This window comes from Pteropus medius, unplaced genomic scaffold (assembly GCF_902729225.1).
Source record: "Pteropus medius unplaced genomic scaffold, Ma_sr-lr_union100, whole genome shotgun sequence".
Taxonomy (NCBI): Eukaryota; Metazoa; Chordata; class Mammalia; order Chiroptera; family Pteropodidae; genus Pteropus; species Pteropus medius.
The window spans coordinates 11,902,948-11,926,568 of NW_024349804.1; the positions used below are offsets into that span (position 1 = coordinate 11,902,948).

Genomic DNA, 23,621 nt, shown 5'->3' on the forward strand with positions numbered 1-23,621 from the left:
ACTGGCCCTCCCTTCGTGACCCATCTCATGGTCCACGTGAGGCTGAGCCGCATGGCGATGTGTCTACATGGGTGTGTCCGCCACTGTTCCGGGAGCTCCCTCGGGCAGGGACCAGTGGGGGCTCATCTCTCCCGCCCCTCGCACCACGTTTCCTGGTATCTACCCGAGGTCAAAACACGGCGAATAAATGGACTGATTAGAAAGTCCTGATTGGTTTTAATGTTTTAAAATTTAAAATATATAATTACTTAAATCAAGTATTTCTTTTGGTAGACAAAAATCTTTTAAAATAGAAGGAGGGGTCCCAGGGTCAGAAAATAACAAAACAGTTCTCCATGGCTGGCAATGTCAGGAGCTGTGGGTCCAGTCCAGGCTCCCCGGCCTGGCGCAACTGCCATGTGGGCTGCGTAGGTCTTTGTTCTAGGGGACTGTCCTATGCACTGTAGGATGGTCAGCAGCATCCCTGGCTTCTACCCATGAGATGCCAGCAGCAGCTTCCCCATGGTGACAACGAAAACCGCCTCCAGACATTGTCAAATGTGGCCTTGGAGAGACAAGAACACATCCATTCGAGAGCGACCAGGCCCATCGCTCAGTGGGTTTTGGTGCTGTTAAGTTCTCCCTCTGATGCCCTCAGTTGCCAACACCAAACAGCTCGGAATTTGCAAGGCACGGTCCTGTTTTTCTCCCAAGCCCGGACAGACGCCACAAGCCCCCAAGCCAGAGGCAAAACCACATGCCACTCAATGAGCTTCGACCGCTAGCAATTTCTTAAAGCGCTCTCTGAAGGCTCCGCTTCAAATATTTATGGAGTCTGTGAACCAGCCCCGGAGAGTGAGAGATCCTGTTAAATTCACAACTCCAGCGGTGATGTGTGGACCCGGGAACTGCCGCGGAGGCTTCGTGTGAGCTCTTTGTGGAAAGCCAGGACCCTCGCGGGAATCCGGAGCTCGGGGAGCGGCGGGAAGCCATCGGCTTGCAAGACAGCACAGGACGTTTGGCCTCCTTCTTGCAGACACTGAGCGGGTGGTCCTAGTTCCACGGTGACCGCAGCCGGGCTCATCCCAGGGTCAGGCGTCGGCCCCGAGGGCGGGGGACCCTGGAGGCAAGAGCATACCAAAGTGGTTTCTGCTTCCACGTGTTCGTGAAAGGCCCTCGGACCCGCACCGGGTCCAAGGACGAGATGGCGATGCTAACTGACCCGCACTGAGCACGCGCTGCGCCCGGCACCGAACTCGCCTGGTGTAGCAGCTCACTTGCTCCACTTACGGGTCAGCGAGGCCCCGCCATCATCACGTGTTACAGATGAGGAGACAGCTCTCGCCCCACGTCATCCAGCAGGCGCCCGGCAAGACAGTCGCAGGTGGGCGTCTCTGTACAGCAGGTGTCCTCTACAAATGTATTTGTTCCCAGTGACGAGATAGAGTGACTACCCCGCCAGGAGGAAGTCAGCATCCGCTGGATGGCAGCCTCACACCCGGACTGCCCAAGGCTCTCGCAAACGTGCCATTCCACTCACTTTCACTGAATCCCCCAGCAGGCTGTTATCAGGCCCCCGTTACAGATGAGGAAACACTTACCTGTTTCAAAGACTAAACAGTTTACCTAAATTTACACATCTCTAAAGCGGCTGGCTCAATAGTCAAACCCAAGCCCACCCGATTTCAAAACCCCAGTCTTTCTAGATCTCCACCAGCAGCTACTATACGTGTGCTGGCCCTTCACGACCGGCATCTCACACCTATCAAGCACCTTCCCTGCAAAGGACCCCTACGCTCCGTCATCTGAGTCCTACTTATGCCTTCGCTCAGACCTCTGTGCCTCACCGGTCAGGTAAGCAGAATGGAACCCACTTCTCCAGTGAGCCCAGGAGGCAGTGACCAGTGGGCAGTTTGTCATGCTCACTGCAGAGGTTTGCTCATCCGCGGAACATGGCTGGCAAAGGTGGGGCGGGGGAGGAAAGGAATTGATGATCACGGAGCACCCCGCTGGGTGCCAGGCCTGGGACAATCCCTGCCCACGAGGTGCTCACCATCCGGTGGGAGAGGCAGGCAAATAAGCGTCCAATTATGCTTCAGAGCTTGAGCTGGAAGGGTGGCTCACGCAGGTGGCAGGAGTGCCCGGGAGGGAACGGCACCCTGGGGCAGGGGGGTGGGGAGGCCTCCCGGGGGAGTGGTGCCTGAGCTGGAATTCGGGGAAGGGGCAGGGCTCTGATAGGTATTAAAAACTGAAGGTCATTTCACGCAAATTAATACGCATGCGGAATGCAAACGCCAACTTAAGGAGCGTGGACATTCTCTGGCAAGAATAATAATACTAGTTAAAATGATATAAAACCACTGATTTCACAGGGGAAGGGTAGGACATTAACAGCAATTTCACATGGTTTGACCTATGCTGGTGAACATTTATGGAGCTCTAAGCCGTTTACGCACACGGATTCGCTTCATCTCTAACCCACAGGGGGAAGTGACATTGTTCTCCACGATCCTCCCATTACCCGGATGGAGACACAGAGGCTTGGAGAGGTGTAGGGACTTGCGCACGAACACACGGCTGATGAAGAGGCAGAGCCGGGCTTTGAACCCAGGCTGCAAGGCTCCTGAGCCCGCACCGTGCGCCACGACAGCCTGCCGTCGAACACAGGGACGAAGGAAGGTCATCCACGGGAGACGGACACAATCGGGCTTATGTGACAGAGGGATAAACATTTCTTCAATCGCCAAAGGTTTTCCCAGCCTTTTCAGGATATTTTTGTGTTTTTTTAGGCCCTCCCCCCTTTTTTCTCTCTAAGCTCGACCACAATATAATTGTGACATGTGACAAATTTAGTGACTGCCCTTCAAAAATGACCTCGTTTGGCTTCTAGGTCACGAATCCCCTGGCGGAGTTGTCTAACAACCTCGTTTTTCACCAGGAGGAGCGACAGCTCACAGTCTGGCTCTCCCCGGGGCGGAGAGGCCGCTCCTGCTCCTGGGGGCCACGCGACCAAACGGAAGCCAGGCCCCGGGCGGAAAGGCGATGTCAGCCTGCGGACAAGGTGCCCACAGGGCCCGGAGAAGCAGCCTGCAGGCCCCGCCCCCTCCCTCTGGCTGTTCACCGAGCAGGCCTGTCGTGCACAGCACGGGAACAAAAACGTCTTCACGGACACTCTGACATGTCGTTCCAAAGAAACGAAAGTGTCCTGTGGATCTGACCTCGCGTCCAACACAGGCAGAGTTTCACCCAGTGGCATTCTACGTCTGCGGTGATCACACTGAAGAAAGTCGAAGAACAAGGAGACACTTGGAGCCGTAAGCGCATGAAGATATTCTTTGGGTTCACCCATCTGTTTAATTTATGCTCCAACTACTTCCTCGAAGTTTGCTCTGGGCTTCTGGCCAGCGTCACCTGGAGCAGACATTCGAGGGATTTCCCTCACGACGAAGTCCACGCTGGAGCATCCAGCGGGCAGGTGGGACAGCGTCCCCCGCCCCAGTGAAGGCCCCGCATGATCTGGCCACATAATCACCAGAGCCCCAGCTCCACAGCCAGGCTGCCGGGGCGAGAACCCCGGCTCTGCCACTGCCCAGCCGTGTGAGCTGGGCTTAGCATCTGCCCCCCCTCTGCCTCGCGTTTCTCAGAGGTGAAAGGGGGCTCGAGGCTGAACTCCGTGTCGCAGGCACACGGTGCGTCCTGGATGAGCCGGTTCGTTGCACCTGTCAGCATGGCGCCCGGAAGCATTCAGGAAGTGGGGGTGGAGGGTTTTCTTTCCCGTTCTTATTCTTATCGACAACATCGTTATCATCTCTGAGACACCTCTCTACATCCTCATATCTTTCTGCTGCCACGACACTTACTTGCTGGCAACGCCCCCAATACTTCACGAACACCTGCCCCGCTGTCTTTGCAGGTGTCGTTCCCTTTGCCTGGAATGCCTTCTACCGACCTGAGAGAACCTAGGTCAAAGGTCAAAGGTCAGAGGTAATTTTCCTAGAAAAAGAGCGAAGCCGGAAGGAAGTACTTACAACTAGGTAATAAGCCCGTAGACAAGTAATTTAAAGTGAAAGTCACCAGTCAGAGAAAATAAAGTCTAAGAAGGTCAATAACAACAGCTGTCATTTAGTGACCCCCTTCCTCGTGCCGGGCCATGCCTCGCCTGCTGCCCAACGTGCTCGGCTCTGCTCATCTGGCGTGAGCCTCGTGTCAGTAGCGGGCGGCAGCATCCCCACCATCCAGGTGAGACGTGTGAGGACACCGTAAGGAAGGAGGCCGGGCCCCACCCCGAGTTACAGCTGGGGCGTGAACACAGGCCTGTGAGGCTCCAGATCTCAGGAGTAAAATACGTTTTCTCTGAAAACAAAGCACTGCTCTGCCTCCCACCGATTCAGGCATTTGGGGCCAAACCTCCGGTAAGGGCAACTAGCGACGCTTGACAAAATATAACAAAACATCTACTTCAGCCATCCGAAAGCCTCCGGGACGGGGGGTTTGCGGGACCAAATTCGAAAAGAAGAGACAAGCTAAGAATGGCTCGTGCGGCACCGGAGGCTGCGCATTCTCTCCACGTGAAGGCAGAGCCTGCGTGACGCTGGACGCCGAGAGGTTAAAAGTAGAGCTTTCAGCAGCCTCACGAGGCCGACAGGGGCCAAGGCGGAAGGACGCTGCTAAACCCTTCAGGCTCTTGATCAAGACTCCGAAAGCCTGTGCCCTCGGAGTGAGAGCGAACAAGAACTAAAGCAGACCCTGTAAGGGCCGACACAGTTCTGATGTGAGCGACCGTCCGTGCCTGGCCTCGCTGCCCGTCGGAAGCTACAGGAAGTCAGGAAGTCCTCTGTGGATGAAGGCACCATCAAGCTGGACCTCAAATTATGTCTTCACGTTTGGCGCATGATGTCTAGCTCTCAATGGAAAAATAACCAGACACGGAACACACGATGTGACCAAAAACACAGATGAAAACATAGATAATGGAAAGAGGTCGCGGGGGAAGCCAGGGGGCTTTGTGGTGTCGGTCATTTCCTGGTTCTTGACCTGGGGCTGGCTTTCTGGGCACGTAGCACTCTGTGACAACTCACTGAGCTGGACACTTACGAGTTGTTCTCTTTTCTATATGGGTGTTATACCTTCGATGAAAACGTTTACTTAGGAAATTAGGTGACTGATGCCCTCTCACCTGCAGAGACTCCAGGTGCGCTGTCTGTGCTGGCCACTCATCCCCAGGACAGGGCCAGGGCTCAGAGTGCAAAGGCCTTTGGAGGACACCGTCTATTTCAGGGGACAGGAGGTGTTTCTGAGCTAGAAGAGAATATTCTCAGTCAAGCCTCAACCCAGAAGTTTATTCTAAAAATCAACAAGCCTCTGAGCCTCGTAATAATAACCTTTTCCGTTTTCTTTTGTTCCCAGATCCCCACGCCCCATCTGAATTCCCTTTTAAATTATAAAAGTAGCAGAACAAAAAAAAAAATCACCCGTACTGCCCTCTTTCTAAGTAGCCGCTGTTAGTAATCTAGCTGCTGTGCTCAATGTTGTCGGCCACACCCCGATGTGCGTGTAGAGTTCCGTCAACGGAGCCATCTACGACATTCCATTTCCTGCCTTTCGAAATGTATTAGAATATCATAGTTTTTGTGCGATCGCGTGGCGCTTATCGGCATCGTTTTAGCGATGAATGTTTCACTGAGTAGATGGGTTAATCAATGATTCTGGCATTTCTTTTCCCACCCCCCGCCCCAAGCGTTTCACTATTGTAAATGCCCCAGCAAGAACGCCTGTCCACTGAGCTTCCCCACACGTGGGATCGTTGACTTAGGATGAGTTTCCAGGAGTGTGTAGACATAAATCAATCAATCAATAAGCGGAGGCCCTTTAAAATGGAGCGGGAGCTGCCTTGCAGGTCTTAGGCCTCGAATCTTCGAACATTAAAACAAGGCAAAATAACCTTCGGACAGGGCCTAACGTAACATTGTGTCCCAAAGCACTGTTTGCAAAGATAATAAGAAAGCAGATATTGTGGCCACTGGACTGAAAATTAAAAACACTGTTTAGAATTAGCGTCGCTATGTTAGCTTTTCTGCTCCGACAGCAACGGCCTCCCTCTGCGCATGTGCTGCTCCCCCTTGTCCTCACGGCCCCCTCGCCTTGGCCTCCTGATCGGAACACTGTTTGGGCCTCCGCCTGAGTCAGTGCCTCCCAGATAGCTACTCACTGATCTCAAATAAACGCTCGTGGCCTCTCACGTTGGAAGGCCTTTCTGTTTTTAGGTTACCAGGCGAAACTCTGGGGCTGAGGAATTCACTACTCTCGTGGACCAGCATTTTTCTCCCGCGTCCTCAGGTTACAGAGTGAGAAGGCGGAGGGAGCAGGGAAGGTGGGTGGGAGAAAGCGGCTTTGGTTCCCTCACGGTCTGCACTTGACAGTGAGCGTTTTCCCACCCCGGCCCGCCCACCGGATCGTCCTGCTGGCCTGGATGTGTCGGAGCGCACGGAATGTTCCCGATCGCAAACCGCACTGACCTCTTGCAACCGCCGTCTCGTCAGACTCAGCGTCCAGGTGGCGGCTCGTCTGGAAGGAAAGACATCTCAGAGCTTATTCCGCCCGACGCGGGAGAAAAAGCAAAGCGGGCCTCTCGCCCCTCCCTGCAGAAGGCACCTGGTCAGGCCCAGCCCTCCCCGGGCACGTGCGAGGGCAGGCGGGACCCCTCCCCGCTCCGCCCATGACTCAGAGTCCAGGACGGACTCTTAGGAAACACAAGTTCAAGGAAACGGTCCCCCCCATTCACTCAAACTCAGACTCCAAACGGAGACCGTGATCGATGTGGTTTAGAAACTCCTGTTAAAAGTGGGGAAACAATGAGGGTCCCTGGACGGCCGGGCCTCCAGGAGAACCCGACCACGGAGGTCCCGCCGACACCCTGTGACAGCTGCCCCTGGGGCCCTGGCTCGGTCACTCAGGAGTTCAGGCCGGGCTCGACCCGGAGCGCCCCGCAGCGCCGGGCAGACCAGCTGTCCTCGGGGGTCCCGCAGCCGCACAGGGTCTGTGGAGATGATGCTAAAAGTCAGCAGGTGGTGCTGAGTCGGCGGGTCGGCCGGAGGCCCGAACTGGCTGAACAAGACAAATCGCTGCTCGTTAAGGCGGGTTAGAGCTGGTTCCTGACCAGGGGCCCAGATGTCACGTCCTCCTGGGCATTTGTGGTTGGGAAGGGGCCCGGTGCACAGTGTCACTGAGATGTCTCCCTCCGCCACCTCCCCGCGGCCGGGCAGGCCCGTGCTCTATTTCTTTCTTTGGTAACTTCTATGTACACATCGAGACCTAATTCAAATGTCCCCTCCTCTGCGAAGTCTTCCCTGACTCCACCTGGCAGGGGTCAGCCACGCCTCTCACACAGACCCCACAGGCTGCACTGTGACAACTGGGCTCTATGCCCGTCCCTCTGAAATGGACCGACCGGTCCAGTGGCCTACACGCAAGGGCATGGATTAACCATTTTCTGCTATGGACCCCAAAACAGCGCCACCTACTGGGAGCCCTGTGTCCCAGCACAGTGCCTGCTCTCTCCCTGGGCTATCAGAGCATTTCGCTCATGTCCCCCCAAAACCACATGTCCTCGATCACCGTGACCGCTCCCACCCCCGTGCCTTTGCACATGCAAAGAGGCCCTCACTCTATACTCCTAGCTCTTAGCCCCCTACTCAAGCCTTCGTGGCCTGGCTCGCGTGCCTCCTCGTGCAGGAAGCATTCCGAAGTCACTGTCAGAGCTTCCAGCGAATGCTTCCCTTGCAATTGGGTTCTGGGTTAGTCTCATTAGACGCAGACTCCCTCGACCTGAGAATGAGGTGACGCTGACCTCCGCACCCACGAAGCAGCCTTATGGGCATGAAACTGACTCCGGGTGGCCTTGCCTTCAGTACGCAGCTGGGGAGCTCCAGGCCCTTCTCCGCTTCCGGCTCCTCACTGTCCCATCAACGGGAGAGGCTGGGGCCACGCATTCTCGGGGCGCCTCTGGTTCTACGCCTCCTGGCCCTGTGGTCTCGGCCAAGTCAGGTGAACACCCTGAGTCTCGCCCTCTCCCCCTGCAGAAGTGGGGGTGCCAATACGGACCTTGCGGGTTTTATCAGAACAAAATGAGTGTCTACTAAATGCTCCAGACAGAGAAGCAGACAGATGAGGCCGCGCCCTACACACTTTGCTCCCCACACCCCATGAGCACTTGTAGGGAATATTCTGAACGTCCTAAAAGGCAGCAGCTGCCTGGAGCCTTGGAGGCCCGGCCTTGCAGTCGTTGGTTTAATGAATTAGGGGAGTTTAGGGCCCTGAGTCTTGCAGGACGAGCCTGCATTTCTGAAGGCCCATGTCTAGATCTCATTGGCTGATACCCAGAGCAAAGCAAGACGTCCCGGGAGGCGGAGGACAGGAAGAGCAGGGCCGGAGGAGGGGACATCAGTGGCATTTCTCCTCCACCTCCCCTTTGGCACCCCAGTATCTGCCTCCCATGCGGGGAGGGCACCCAAACACAAACAACAAAGCCGTCTCGCTCCAACTCGTAAGTATCAACAGCCTCGGTCCCGACAAAAGCTGGAAAAAATAGGTGTCCCAGGGCTGGGGACGGAGGGGGCATGACAGGGGTCCCGAGTCCTGAGGGCTCAAGCCGAGTTCGGGGGTGGGGTGGGATTGAGAACCCCCAGGGAGGTTTTGGGAGGCACCTCCCCTCCCTCTGCTCCCATGTCCAGGTAAGCCAGGGAGGTGGCGAGACCCCACTGTTCCCAGCCTAGGGCAGTGCAGGAGCTGGCCGAGCCGGTCTCACGGAACTCCCCCCACTTCGGAGCCAACGCCTGAGCTGGAGGAAGGACGCCAGGGTGGACGCAAGGCCGACCTGTGGACACCAGTGGCCAGAGACCCCACGGGAAGGATGACAGGTCAGCACAGGACCGGGCGGCCCCCACCCCATCCACACGTCCAGCTGGGCCCCTCAGGGTCATGCACTGAATGTCTGTGTCCCCCCAAGTTCATAAGCTGAAGTCCTAACGCCGCCTCCCACTTCCGGTGTGATGGTGTTCAGAGGCGGGGCCTTCGGACACGGTCATGAGGACAAAGCCCTCAGGATGGCACTAGTGTCCTCCTAAGAAGAGACACAGAGAGCTTGCGTCTCCCTCCGCCATGCGAGGACAGATGAGACGCCGTCTGCACGCCAGGAAGGGGCTCCCCAGAACGTGCCCCGCTGCCTCGACCTCTGACCTCCAGCCTCCAGGACTGTGAGAGACGAGTGATGTGGTGTGAGCCCGTGGACTGGGTATTTCTGCTGGCCGCCTGAGCCGCCCGAGACACTTAGACACCCCGGAGGAGGCGCAGGGGAGCCGAGCCCACGGAGGCTCGACTGCTATCACCCACCCACCCACCAGGGCGAGGAGCGGGGGCCAGCGGGAGCTGATGACTGACCCCCAACGACCTGCTTCAGGCCTGAGCCCCTCCTGCGGAAAGGGGGACTCAGATGGACCCACCGGCCCGTGACCGACCCCAACCAGCTCAACCACTGGGCCTCGGGCCCCTCCGTGATGAAGTGGCTGTCGGGAGATGGAGTGAGTGACTCCACAGGAAGTGCCAGCATAGGAAAGGGCCTGTGGGTCGCAACCATCCTCACCGCTTCCGGTGAATAAGCGATGGGCAGCCTGTCCAGTCGGGCCCCCTGTCGCCCAGATGTCGGTGGTCAGTGCGAGCCCCAAGCAAGGGCACTGAGCCACCTGGGACATGGGGGTACCCGAGGACGGCCCTCCCGGGGATGTCTCCGGAAGGCCTCACTGCCGGCCTGGCACTCCCGGCCCCCACCCCTGTGCACTCTGCACCCCTCCCCCCGAGCTCATGAGTGCCTCCCCGGCCGGCGGGTGCCTGCGGGGCTCGGATCCAGAGCCCAAAGCTCCCATCAGGAAACCCATCTGTGTTCTCTGAACAAGATTCAGCTCCCAGAAAACCCGCTCCCTGCCCAGCTGCCAGCCGAGGAGCCGCCACTGCCGGGAGGAGCTCGGTGCCCCGGGCTCTGCCCAGCTGCCTGGGCCTCGCTCTTCGCTGCCTGTCCCCAGCCCCCTGCCTGTTGGAACAGGGCTGCCACGTGCACAGCCTGCCAGGGCCCCACAGGGGCGTCCAGCCCACACATCTGCCGGGTTCACCCTCCCAAAGCAACACCAGCCCTGCCCCAGCACCTTCGGTGGCTCCCCATTAACTAGACGACGAGGCGCAGGTGAGCTCCCATCCGCTGCCCCGCACGTCCTCCAGCTGGGCCCTGCAGCCAGCTGCGGCCCCTGAGGCTTTAGACACAGCACAGGGCTGTGTGTCTCTCACTGCCTCCCGTCCGCGCAGAGCACTGGGCACCCAGCGAGCGAGGGAGCAGCTCGGAGAGGGTCTGGGATGTGCCGGACCCGGGCTGTAGCCCATGCTCCCCACAGCGTGTGCAGCACCCACGTCCCCGCTTTCACAGGGTTGTGACTACGGCGGCTGTGCACAGACCCCCACCAGGTTCAAGCCCCGGCTCTGCTCAAGCAAGTAACGGAACACTCCGAAGGCGGAGCTAGAGAGCCACGTGCAGACGTGCGTCTTAGGGCCAGGCTTATAACCCCTTTGAGCCCAGGTTTTCTCATTGGAAAGGGGGTGGTGGTGGTGGTGGTGATGATGATGATGTGATGATGTGATGATGATGATGATGATGTGATGATGACGATGATATAATGTGATGATACCACCTCTCCATGGAAGGCAGACTCCCTGAGTCAGTTACAAAGAGCACATAGAAAAGTGTGTGTGCATGGCGAGTGGTACATGTAAGTGTCGCCTCCTAAGGCCACAGAGGTAAATGGTGGCAGAGAGGGTGCTGTGCACACAGAGCCAGACCAACCCAGGACGAAGCTGGCATCCGTCACCCCCTGGTCGCTGTGTGGCCTTGAGCGGGTCTGCCAACCTCTCTGAGCCTCTGTTTTCTCTTTCGCGGACCATTAGGAGAGGAGACCCTTATTCACTGAGTTCATTATTTCATGCTTCTCTGTGCCAGGCACCAGAGGGACAGAGATGGATACAGAGCGGCTCTGGCCCCAACTGACAGGTGCTGACCAAACTCTCACGGCGGTGGAGGGAGGTCCCCTCCGACACACTGCACCGGGCACATCCATGTTCCGTGCTGGACGGAGCGGGTGCGGCTCACTCTGTGGTCCGTGGGATGGTGGCAGGCTCCCGGGCGAGGTCATGCTGGGACAGTAACCGGAGGATGGATGGGAGGCTGCAGGGCAGACGCGAACCTGCTGGGGACACGGCAGGTGCCGTCTTGGGGCACGTGTGAAACGGACACCACGGTGCCTGCAAGACGCTGAACTCATGCTCCGTTGGTGCATCTGTGTCCTGCGCCGTGTTGTGAGCACTCGTGCAGAGCGGGAGCCCAGGGTGTGTTTCCAGTGGGGTCGGGACGGAGGGAGAAAGGTAGGAACAGTGCAGGGCGGGCGGGTGGACAGATGGGTCGTGTGCCCACAGCCCCCACAGGAAGAGGGACAGGGCTGTCTGTGGAGCCTACCTCTGGGGCCCCCGGAGCCAGGAAGGTGGCCGCGTACTCGGCCAGCGCCTCGTCGTTCACCATGCGGTGCACGGTCTCGGAGAGCGGGCGACCGGCCGCCCCGTGTCTGCGCAGCTCCTGCAGCAGGTGCGTGATCAGGCGGTTCCTCTCGTGGCACTTCCGGACCAGGGAGGCCAGCTTGGCCTGCAGGGCGGGAGCCAAGACACAGCCAGGTGGGTCCATGGATATAGGGCTCCCAGGGGGGCTGGGGTGTCGGCTCCCCGCTCTGCCTCAGCTCAGCCTCCTCCCTACGATCCCTCCCTCCTCCCGGAAGCCACAGCCGCCACACTGCTGCACCCCGCAGAGGCTCCCGCTGGCCTCTGGGGGTCAAGAGCATGGACTTCAGCCCCACCACGGACCAGCTATGTGACCAGACTCCTCCCCACACGTCACCTTGCTCACCCGTACAATGACCATTGTCAAGGGCACCAGGACAAAAGGAGACGATGCAGGCAAAGCACTCACACAGGGCCGGCTCCCTAGGCCCTCACACAATGCCAGCCATTACTGCCACCGGCATAAAGTCTCTTAGAGCTGTCCCCACAGCTCTCCAACCCCATCACGGTGACCCTCCTTCTCTCTCCTCCAGCTCCAGCCACGCTGGCCCGTCCCCCCTCACCCCCGAGACTTCCGCATCACTCCCTGGTGGCTCCTACACATCCCAAGCCCAGAGAAGCCTTGTTCAGATCTGTTTGGAGGCCACCCCAGGCGTCACCTCCTCAGGCAGGCCACCCTGATGCTCAGGGCTTGGTGGCCCTCTGTGCCCCAGCTCCTGGCTTCCTTCTGTCCCTGCAGTTAATTTATATTTGTGGGTCTGTCTCCCTCACAGCCCGGGAGCTCCTCAAGGTCAAGGCTGACACTCCCCTGGGTCCCCAGCACCATTAGTGTGCCACCACTGGGCACAGCACACCCTGGAGGAGGATCCGTCACATGAACGACGTGAGCATGAATGACGGCCCACGTCCGTGTGTCTGGAGGGGCTGGCCGGCTCTCATCGTCTCGCGTGTGGCCCCGTCAGAGGAGGTGATGCCTCCTTCCTGCCGGGGGTCCCTTCCAAGCCCCAGAGGTTCAGGGCCGGGTGGTGGGGTCTGGGTACCCAGCAATGACAGCCAGGCGGGACAGGAAGGTGGTCTGACTTGGAGACGGGGCGCCTGGTACATCTGGTGGGGCTTCCCGGGCCCCCTGAATCACACCACCGGAAACACCAGGCCCTCAGCATTCAGCCACGTTAGTCGAGCAGCTACCGTGTGCAGCAACGTCTCAGAAAGAGGCCATGGTTGATGGTGACAATGACTCTACCAGGGGGTCCACAAATCCTACCTCGCATAATCAGCAGCTTCAAAGGCTGACAGGAAGGTCACAGCCTTTGATGTGAGACAGACAATGGGTTCAGATCTTGGCTCCTCTACCGAGTGGCTGTGTGTGACCACAGGCAAGCCACTGCATCTCTCTGAGCCTCAGTTTCCCCATCTGTAAAGTGGGGCTCATGGGCCCCTTCCCAACATGTTGCTGTGGAACTTAAAATGTGTGCAGAGCACCTGGCACGGGGCAGGCATCCCACAGCCGGTGGCCGTCACCGTTACGTGTCCTCGCAAAATCCCCACGCCCGCCTAAGAATCACAATCCCCTCGTGTCGATGAGGAACGGAGGCCGTGAGAGGCGAGGTGTCACCAGGAGGAGGGGCTGGATTGGGAACCCCGGCGGCCGCGGCTCGTCCCGTCCAGTCTGGGCTCGTGCCTCGCGGATGACGTGGTCCCAGCGCCCTGGCTTTATTTTCATCTCACATTTATAAAGCGCTTTGTCGTTCCCAGGAGATGCTGGGCCTCGTCTACATGGTACCCAGCGAGTGGAAACCAGCGGGAGGAGCGTGGAAACCTCACGTCCCTGAGCTTTGCGGCTGGCTCTCCACTCTTCCGCGGGTGACGTCCGCGGAGTGCCAGAACAGGCCGTGAGAGGGCCCGGCGGGAATGACTGCCATCCCATCCCACAGACGCAAACCCGAGGCTCAGATAGACGCGAGGGCCCGTGCGGCTCACGTTTCTGATTTAACTGCTCGCTCAGGAAACCCAGACCCCAGCGGGGGGCGGGACTCGGTGGTTCCGTGGGCTCCAGGGGCTCAACCCCGTCCTCCCAGCTCCCAGCCCAGGTCTCCTCCTTCTCCATCCTGCCCACGGAATAGAGAGAGGGGACAGGCCCTCCGGGTCCACTTCCTAAATTTGGTGCCATATTTGAGGGGGACCGTGCCATCGCAGCCAAACCACACGTCCAACCAGCGAAGAGCCTACGAGCCCTAGATCTGTGGGGAAACTTTGCTAATAAAAAACGTACATCACAGTGTTTATACACAGTAATGCAGGAGAGAGGGTGGGAGGAAGGAAGGAAGGAAGGAAGGAAGGAAGGAAGTTGAAGGATGAAGGAAGGAAGGGAAGGAAGGAAGGAAGGAAGATGAAGGAAGAAGGAAGGAAGGAAGGAAGGAAGAGGAAGGAAAGACAGATGGACTTGAACGATCAGGGCATGGCGGTTTATGAACCGAGGTGTCTCATGGTTTATCTCCCAACATAATGAGCAGCGTCAAAGGCTGGCAAGGACAGAGACAGCCCTTCTCTCAAGGGGGAAAAGCAGGACATGGACATACAGGAAAAGTAGCATCTCAGACACGTGTAAACCGTCCTGGAAGAAAACACAGGAAAATGCTAGATTCCAATGGGATTTCGGGGTTATTTTCGTCTCTTTCATTCTTCTTTCCGGCATTTTTATACAATCTATAATGGGAAAAATACTAAACCCTTTCGTTTTTTGAAAGAGACATATCGATTTCACAAACGTATTACCTTCAAAGGCGTCACGGCCAAGGTCGCTTCCCGTTGCTTTTCCTGAAGTTCGTGCATCTGAAAGAGAAGCAGCCCTTCTGAGAAGGCCAGCTGCCGCTCGCACGGCTCGGTGCTCCCCGGGGCGGGCCCGGCTCACGGACGTTGGCTCTTGTCCCCTTTCCCACATGAGTTCTCAGTGGGGGACGGGAGCCTTTTGCGTCACCTGCGGGGCAGGATCAGGGAGGAAGGACGCTCTGAGCACTGGAGAATGAGCTCTGCAAGGCTTGCATCCTTCAGGAAGGAGGCTTCCCGGACTCCCCACGCAGACGTGCCAGCTTTTTGGTGTGGCGTTAGGTCTACGGGCTCCTGAGCCAGACACCGTGGGTCCTGATCCCGGCCCCGCCACTCACTAGAACTATGACCCTGTGCGAGTCACATCTCTGCCTCAGTCTCGTCATCTGTAAAGTGGGGTAATGTTAGTGTCCACCCCACGGGGAGGGTTATCGTGAGGATACCATGAGTGATCCTGTAAAGTGCTTAGGACAAGGCCTGGCACCCAGTCAGCACCCAGTGACTCTAAACCGTTATCACTATATGGGGCAGCGGCGCCGGGCATGTGAGCGAGCCACCTTGACCTCTGAGCCTATCCCAGAGCCCGACTGATCCCCACCGACGCCCCGTCCAGCGGAATCGCCCAGCCGCGCCCTGCCTGACCCGCAAAATCACTAAGTACAACGAGGTGGATCTTCTTTGACTTCCTGTCCCTCCCCTGTTCCCTCCGTAGTCGGTACCAGAAAGCTACGTAGATCAAAGTCCTTCTTCCTCTCCCCAACCTCTTCTGACCTCTGACCCTACACGCCCATGATCAGAACGTGTATGCACGTGTGTGTATGTGTACACACGTGAGACTATGCTGCACAAAACGTTTTACATCTTATTTTGGTCATTTCATTAAAAATCGTGGTGTTGGTCCCATGTCAACACAGACACATTGATCACAGCCTCAGTTCATCGTGAGGCTGAAACACAACACCATTTCTTCAACCAACTTGTTGTCTGTGGAAATTTACACTGTTTTTGTTTCTTTGCTTTACAAATGAGGCTACGGTGAATGTTCTGGCGGACCTTTCTGACTATATTCAGACGAGATTCCAGCTCCCGGCAGACTGTCTCGTACTCGAAGGCACTCAGTAACGGCTGCGGGCTCACGCTCAGCCTTCCCTCCAGTTTAGGAAACTGTACGAAAGTGTTGCCATGCGCTGTGCACTGGGCAGGGCGTTTTCCGTTAAAAGGTGAATGAGAAGGTAGAGCGTAAAGACAACAGAACGAGAGGAGATATTTGCAAATTATCTGCCTAATGAGGGACATGTACCGAGATTCTATAACAGATTCTTACGACTCAATAGCGTCAACGAAACCTAGTAACAGAATGGACAAAGGGTCTACATGGCATCTCTCCGAAGAAGACATGCGAATCGCCAATAAGCACATGAAAGAACGCCCAGCACTGGTCCTCAGGGAGATGCCAACCCAAACCACGAGGAGGCGCCACTGCACACCAGCAGCGCGCTTACCATCCAAAGGGCAGACAGCAGCCGGTGCTGGCCAGGACGTTCTCTGTGGAAACACTGGGGCCTTCATCCACTGCTAGGCGGGGTGTGAAACGGAGCTATCAGACGGACTTTCAAGTAAATGGGATTAGAAGGCCCCCTAATTATAAGAATTTCATCAGAAAACTGGAAACTGTCCAGAGAGAACCAAATGGAAATTCGAGGACTGTGAAACGTAGTGCAGTGAAATGAAGAACTACGGTAATGCATTTAAGAGCAGCTGAGACGCACCTAAAGGATGTTACATAACTGGAAGACAGATCAGAAGAAATGATCTAAACTGTAGCACAGAAAGAAAAGAAAAAGACTGAAGATAATAATAATAATAATAATAATAATAATAATAATAATAATAAAACAGTCTTAAAAATAGATTGGCTACGGTACAAAGGCCTAGCGTGTGTCATCACGGTTATATTTTTCCCAGATCAGTCAGAGACAAAATCATACTACCTCCCACACTGCTTCGGGGCACAGTGAAAACGACGCCCTCATTACTGCCTTGGCTTTAGAAGCGGTGCCAACACGTACGAGGAATCGACGACCTTCCCACTCTTTGAACCAGTAACCCCAGGTCTCTGAACTACGGTCTATCGACGGTGACGTACAGATTCGTGGGATTCATTATAAATCCAACAAGAAGGAGCGGACGTCGCATCCACCCAATCCGTTACTGCACTGTCCAAAAAGTGACGGCTCAAGGGCTATGGGACAACATGGACAAAAGTCACGTAGCCCTTTGTCGAGCATGTTCAGTTGTACAGAGAACACGTGGGGAAGGAGTCAGAAGTCCCACCAAATTGTCAACGGTATATTTTTCATTCATCAGCTTGTCAAAAAAAAACGTAAAGTTTGACATCACTCAGGGTAACAAGTCGTAGGCAAACGAGTACACTCTTTTATTCCTCGTGGGAGTACAAATGACCATTTTGGACGGTTATTTGCCGTTGTCTATCAAAGTTAATTGTGTACATGTCCGGTTATTCTTTTACTAGGATTTTGCCCTCTGAATACGTAGCAGCAACATATCCCAAGACGGAGTTCACCGAAGCCTCGCTTGTAAAGCAAACAAACAGAAGAAATGTAGGTTTCCGTAAACGATTGGTTAAGTGCGCTGTGGCTTGGCCTCATGAAGAAATAATACGCAAGATTTTAAAAGAATGAGGTCAGTTTGTATATGTTGACATGGACATATCATGAAGATTTTTTATTGAATGTCTTGAAAACAATCAAGATTCAGAATATTTTTGTATGGTATAATTTCATATATGGATACACACGTGTACTCTGGATGTGGGTGGATAGGTTTGAAAAAAACACTGGAGGTCAGAAAAGGTTGGTGTTGAAAAGTAGAAGGACTTTTTTGCATTTAAAAAAACACAGATAATTACAGATTTACATGCATTGTAAGAAATCGTACACAGAGATGCCCTGTATACTTGGCCTGGTTTTTCTCTAACGGGAACATTTTATAAAACTATAGTATACAACAACGAAATACTGTCAATTATACTGCTATCGACCCAATCCACCAGTTTTATCTGTAGCTCTGCAGTCTTCCTTGTACCTGTGTGGGTGTCGCACAGTAAGTCCCACGCCACGTTATCACCTACAGAGCTCATGTCTCTACAGCCACAGACAAGACAGGGAACAGTTCCAACTCCCCAAGGACCTCTCATTGCCCTTCCTAATCACAGCCACTGCGCCCCTACAGACGAAGGACTTTTATTTATGAAGCATTTGAAAAACTGTTTGACTTTCTAAAAAAACCACATGTGTGTATTACCGTTTTTAGATGTGACGGGCGAGCTGGACGGAGCGATTGCAGACAATGCTTTTCTGCCCTAGACTGTTCTATACTTCGGAAATTGAATAAATACTAACCAACCTCTGGAAATAGTCAGTGAGATCTGCCCCGGTTCTTTCTTTCACTCTGAAGCCTTCCTGGAGGGCGGGAACAGCAGTTTACAGGCGGGACAGGACCTGCCGCCCAGCCTACCTTGCCCTCGAGCTGCTCCTGGAGGCGGCTGGCCTCATCACGCGTCACCAGCAGCTCCCGGTGTATGGACGCCTGGTCCCTGAGTTGGCACTGCAGGGTCAGCACCTGGTGACGGAGCTGCCTGACGTGCAGCCTGAGGTCCTCCTTGGACGTCTCAGCCTCTGGGTCCGGAAGCTGTGGAAATGACAGATCCGCATGACATTCTTGGATTATCTTCCAAGTCATCCGACTCAGCGAAACGCAGTACCTGTTTCCCTTCTTAATTTTTTGCCTGCTTACATTTTCCTCACAGTTAAACAAAAATTTTTTTTGAGAAAATAAAGGAAAAGAAACTACTCCAAATCCTATTAGCTGGTGTCATCGTCGTTATTATCCACACATTTCCTTTAATTTTTTCTACTACATTCTTACACATGTGCTCATATGAGTGTGTGGCCCACGCTGGGTTCCTCGAGGGGGACATCGGGGAGAGGGGGTGTCCGGGGAATTATAGAAATACAGTGTAAAATGTTATTTTTTCAAAAAAAAATTTTTATCACATCTATTTTCAAAAATATGCAAAATAGCATGGCATTTCGGAGTCTGTTTTAATAGATGTCGGTCACCATTATACTGAAACAGTATGATGAATGAAGTTGAATGTTCAAATCCAATTATGAGATGCTTATTACATTAAAGCCTCATGTTGTTATAGAAAATAGAAGACACTACATTTTCCCCAGTTTTCTTAAATCGGTGCAAAATAGCCTCTCACACAGCACGGGCTGAACACGAGCAAGCGGTTTTCATAAGGATGTAGGCCAGGAGGGAGGGCGGACGGGGAGAAGGAAGAGCTGGACCGAGCACCATGGCAGGTGTGATTAATTGGTCACGATGCTCTGCCACAAGGGGCTCTGAATTCTGAATTTTAATTTTTTTTGGTAACATACACACACAGGCATGCATACATATGCACATATATATTTTTCTACATAACACTGAATTTACCATATATATATATATCTTTTACATCCTGTTTTTCGCCCTTTACACACCATGCCGGAAGCATTTTTCTTTATCATTAAATAATGCCAAAAGGCCGGTTAGTATAGACGTAGCGCCACACGCACAGGCTATTTTAACGTTTGCTGCTAACACTGGGCTGTGATGAGGACCCTTCAGCGCATGTACTTGACACACCTCTGAGACCTTCCCTGAGGTCGTCAGAGGGGGAGCTGCTGGCTCACCAGCCTGAGCATCTTCCAGCCCTTGACCTGTACTGCTGAGGTGGCCCTGCTAACGCAAAAATTCCATTCATGGGCGCCCAGGGACCCCAGAGACTCCTCAAATGCCCTCCGTTGTTATTCAAAGCAGACACCCTGGGAATTTCAGGCCCCAAAAGATGCCGCCTCCCACGTGCTCCTGACCCGGTGTGAGCAGACGGAAGGGGGAGCCTGGAGAGGAGGGAGAAGATGAAGGAGAGGGGGTGAGAGGGTCCACGTGACTCGGTGGCTCACAGGCATGTCCCTTGTTAGCAAGGAATACGACAACAGACTGTGATTCTTTTTTTTTTTTCTTTTTAATTAACACAAATTCCCAGAGCGTGGGCCTGAGATGCACAGGCTGGGACTTGTCGAGGACAGATGGATGCTCCGAATGGTTCCGTGGTACCCGGCTTCAAGACTTGCAAAACATCCTAGCCTTTCTGAGGAGTCAGGTGCCTTTGCCGCCTCCCTCCTCTGCAGTGACATGGACAAGGGCTCTGTCCCAAGGGTTCTCAGAGAGTAAGTACCCATGGTACATTCCGAAGAGAATTTAAGTGGGGTAGAGCTGGCCCCACGTGTCACGTGGCACCGCGGCACACGGCAGCCCTTGTGAATGGCCCCGTGGCTCACTTGCTCCCTAATCAGTGTCACAGGGACATGTGCCAGCCACACGCTGTCCTTGGGCTGGGAGCCACGCTGTGCACATCCCCCAGGGAGCTCTGTCCGGTGGGGGAGACTGATGCCAAAACAGGCCACGCAACACCGTGCGGTGAAGGGGAAGCCTGGAGGCCGCGGGAGCCTGAAGGAGGCACCGAACCAGAGCACCACTGCCATCCGGGGCCGTGGGAGCGAGTTAAGGGAGGAGCACACGGACGTGTGGCAATCGGCCATTTCCATGGCGTGAATACTCCCACCGCGGCCAACCGCAAACTACCAAAATGTCATCACTGAACGCAGAGTTGGGAAGAGACGTGCATGAGCCAGCCCTGCACTGAACCCATCCTGGGGGGCTGGGAGAAGATGCCCCAAAATGGAGACCTACAGGATGAGCGGCAGTTCCCGAGAGAAAGCTGGGGTGGGTGGAGGGCAGATCAAGGACGTAGAAGTGTAGAAAACGGGACATAAACAGCAGTAGCTGAAGCTCCCAAGGGGCCACATTATAACTCACCAAAAGGAATTTAGATTTTGTACCACGTGCAATAGGAAGACGCGGCAGAGTTTTAAGCCAAATAGAAACATGATCAGGTTTGTGACTTAGGACGAGAGAAAGGAGAAGCTTCTCCGCCCTCTGCCTCCTGCCCATCAACGAATCCCGCTCCAGTTTTTGCCTGGAAACCTCTCTTCTTTCAATTCTAGATTCTTCCGCTCTAGCGTCATCTCGTGGTGACAGGACTGCAAAATCCTCTCGCCAGCTCTTCCTGTCTCCAGCTGCCCCTTTTTCTCACGGTGGACAGTGGTCCTTTTACACCAGAAATGGAATCACATTGTTCTCCCGTTTAAAACTCTCCGACAGTTTCCTGATGCATTTAGAAACGATCAGAACCAGGGCCTGCTGACACCTGGTTAAGACACGACAACTCAGGCACCCTCATCCCCTACCACGTGTCGCCCTCGCCCACGTGAGCCAGCCACGCTGGCCACTTCACGTGTTTTCAACAAGCCGGGCTCACGCCTGCCTCAGGGCCTGGCCACTCGCTTCTCCCTCTGCCCGATCGCTTTTTATCTACTGCTCCTTCTGAACCTTGAAACTTTCAGCTCGATATTTGCCTCTTCAGAGTTCCAGTTCCTACGAGGTCTGACTGGCTGGGACTGGACAGCTATAACATCTGGGGGAAATGTATAGCAGCAATCATTTGTGGCACTGGATGCCAAACGACATAGGGCTACTGTCCCTGAGAAAAAGGACAACAAGGTGAGCTCCACATTCTCCCTGGATCTCTCTCTCTCTCTGGAACATCTTACAAACCACAGTTCAGGGAAACAGAGGCTGAGCTGAACATGCGGTCCTGCTAGGTGGACCTATCAGAGACTGGAGTTCAAGGCTGGTGGGGTTTGAGGGACAAAGAAACAGAGAGAAGGGAGCTGCAGAGAAGAAATCCCGAGACCATCTTAGAAATACCCCTTCGGTCCTTGGCTGAATCGTAAGCTGGGTAACATGGTGCAAGACTCGCTGAGGCCTAGCAGAGAAATGCAGCAGGTGGTCAACTGCTAAAGGAATTTCAGAGTTCACACACTAGCCCAGCCAAGTGGACAATCCTTGGAGAACGCTCTGGGAACTCAGCGGACACCCTGGCAGGCCACGCCCTAGGAGCGAGGGCCACATTTTAAGAGTAAATCAAGCCCTGGGACCAACGGCAAAACCGAAATTCATCTGCACAGGAATAATAGGGTCCGATGATCATTCCACCACCTGCCAGAACAAAACTCACTCATGGTTCTGTAGGGGAAGATAATAATTGGGAATCTCTAGATGTTCTACATAATGTCCAACATAATTTAAAAAAAAAAAATTACTAGATTTGTGAAGCATAAAAATGGAACTTAACCAAGAAATAATAGAGTCAACAGAAACAGACCCAGAGATGATCCAGACATTGGAGTTAGCAGACAAGATCTTCAAAATAACTCTGATTATATATATATATTTTTTTAAAACATAGGAAACATAGACACAATGGAAGAAAAGAAGGCGTATTTCAACGGAGGATCAGAATCTCTTAAGAAGGATAAAATGGATATTTCAGAACTACAAAGTGCAGTAAATGAAATTGAGAACCCACTGGATGGATTTATCAGAAGATAGGACACAGCAGAACACAGGATTAGTGAACTAAAAGACAGGCCGATCGAAACTTCAAACCAATGCACTAAGAAAAAATATATACCAATTTCAAAAGATGTGGGCTCCAGTCAAAAATTCTGGATTTCTAGGAGAGAAGAGAAAAATAGGACAGAACAAAATATTTGAAGAAAGAATGGCAAATAATTTTTCAAATTTCATAAAAGACACAAGTCCACAATTTCAAAAAACGCAGGGGGAAAAAAAAAAAACCAAGCAGGAAAAATGCAAATAAAACCACACAAGCTCATTACAGTCAAACTGCCAAAACCGAAGATAAAAAAGAAATCGTAAAAGTAGTCAGAGATAAAACAACACATTTCCTTCAGGAAAACAAACAAACAGAAAACCGAAAAACTGACAAACACAAGCGATTTTTGAACAGAAACTATGGGATTCCAAAGACCAAAAGAGGGAAAAATATCTGCCTACCTAAAATTCTGAATCCAGAGTGGGGAAAAAAATGCTTAAAAGTAGAAGTGAAAATCGTTTTCCTAAAAAGAAATGTGAGCGAATTTATCAACAGCAGACTCTCACTACACGGAATAGGAAAGTTCTTCGGGCAGAAGGACTTATCAACAGCAGACTCTCACTACACGGAATAGGAAAGTTCTTCGGGCAGAAGGAAGACATTTTCGGGCAGAAGCGGAAGGAAAGAGGGGACAACATGAGAACACGCAGAGATAAGGGTAAATATAAAAGATTATTGATCGCTCGAAACAACAACAACAATGCCTTGTAAGGTTTCTTATACATAGAAATAATACATACGGTGAAAATAAGGAACAAAAAGAAAAAAGAATAAATGAAGTTAAACTATCAAGGGATTTTTGTATTATTGGCAACATGGTAAACGTACTAATTTAAGGCAAATTTTGATAGATACGCTTTAGAATGTTTAGAACAATACGAAAATGTATCATGAAAATAAGCTAATGGAGAAGAAAGAGGAATGATAGAAATTATGTTGTTAATAAGAGAAACAAAGGCAGGAAAAAAGGAATAAAGAAACAGAACAGATGACAAATAGAACGACTGGCCAGAAGGTAGACACAAACCCACCTTCGCCATGACAGATATGCTATTTCTAAGAAACACATTTTAAATATAAAGATACAGATAAGCTTCAAGGAAAAAGATGGATGGTATAAAAACCATTGCATGCCATGGTTTTTTATTGTATACCATGAAAATACTGACGTATATTACATATACAATTATAATAAAAATATACAATAACATAAGATAAAGAAAAGAAACTGACATGGCTACTTTAAAGTCAGACAAAGTAGACTTCAGGGCAGGACGTGTGAGAGGCGAGAGACAGCTCATCATGGCAAAGGAGTCAATTCAGCAGGAATACATAATAATCCTAAATCTGTATGTATCTCAAATAATTTCGAAATGTAGGAATCAAAACTAAACATAACTAAAAGAAGAATACGCAAACGCACACTCGGAGTTGGAGACTTCAAAAGGTAAATGACAAAAGAAACAGGTAACACCCCAGGAAAGACAGAGAAGATAGGGTCAGCACAATTACCCAGCCTGCC

The 23,621-nt window shown here is 53.2% G+C and overlaps 1 protein-coding gene across 1 annotated transcript in view; it reads right to left on the reverse strand.

Moving 5' to 3' along the window:
• Positions 1–367: 367 nt before the first annotated feature.
• The window catches only part of CUNH4orf50 (chromosome unknown C4orf50 homolog), a 48,608-nt gene continuing 25,354 nt past the window's right edge, over positions 368–23,621 (reverse strand). The window contains exons 8-13 of the mRNA XM_039837989.1: positions 17,986–18,159; positions 14,398–14,454; positions 11,528–11,710; positions 6,495–6,543; positions 5,156–5,277; positions 368–1,099 (exon numbers count right to left, since the gene is read on the reverse strand). Of these exons, the coding sequence (XP_039693923.1) occupies positions 854–1,099; positions 5,156–5,277; positions 6,495–6,543; positions 11,528–11,710; positions 14,398–14,454; positions 17,986–18,159 (831 nt within the window). The 3' untranslated portion in view covers positions 368–853. The remainder of the gene's footprint in view (positions 1,100–5,155; positions 5,278–6,494; positions 6,544–11,527; positions 11,711–14,397; positions 14,455–17,985; positions 18,160–23,621) is intronic.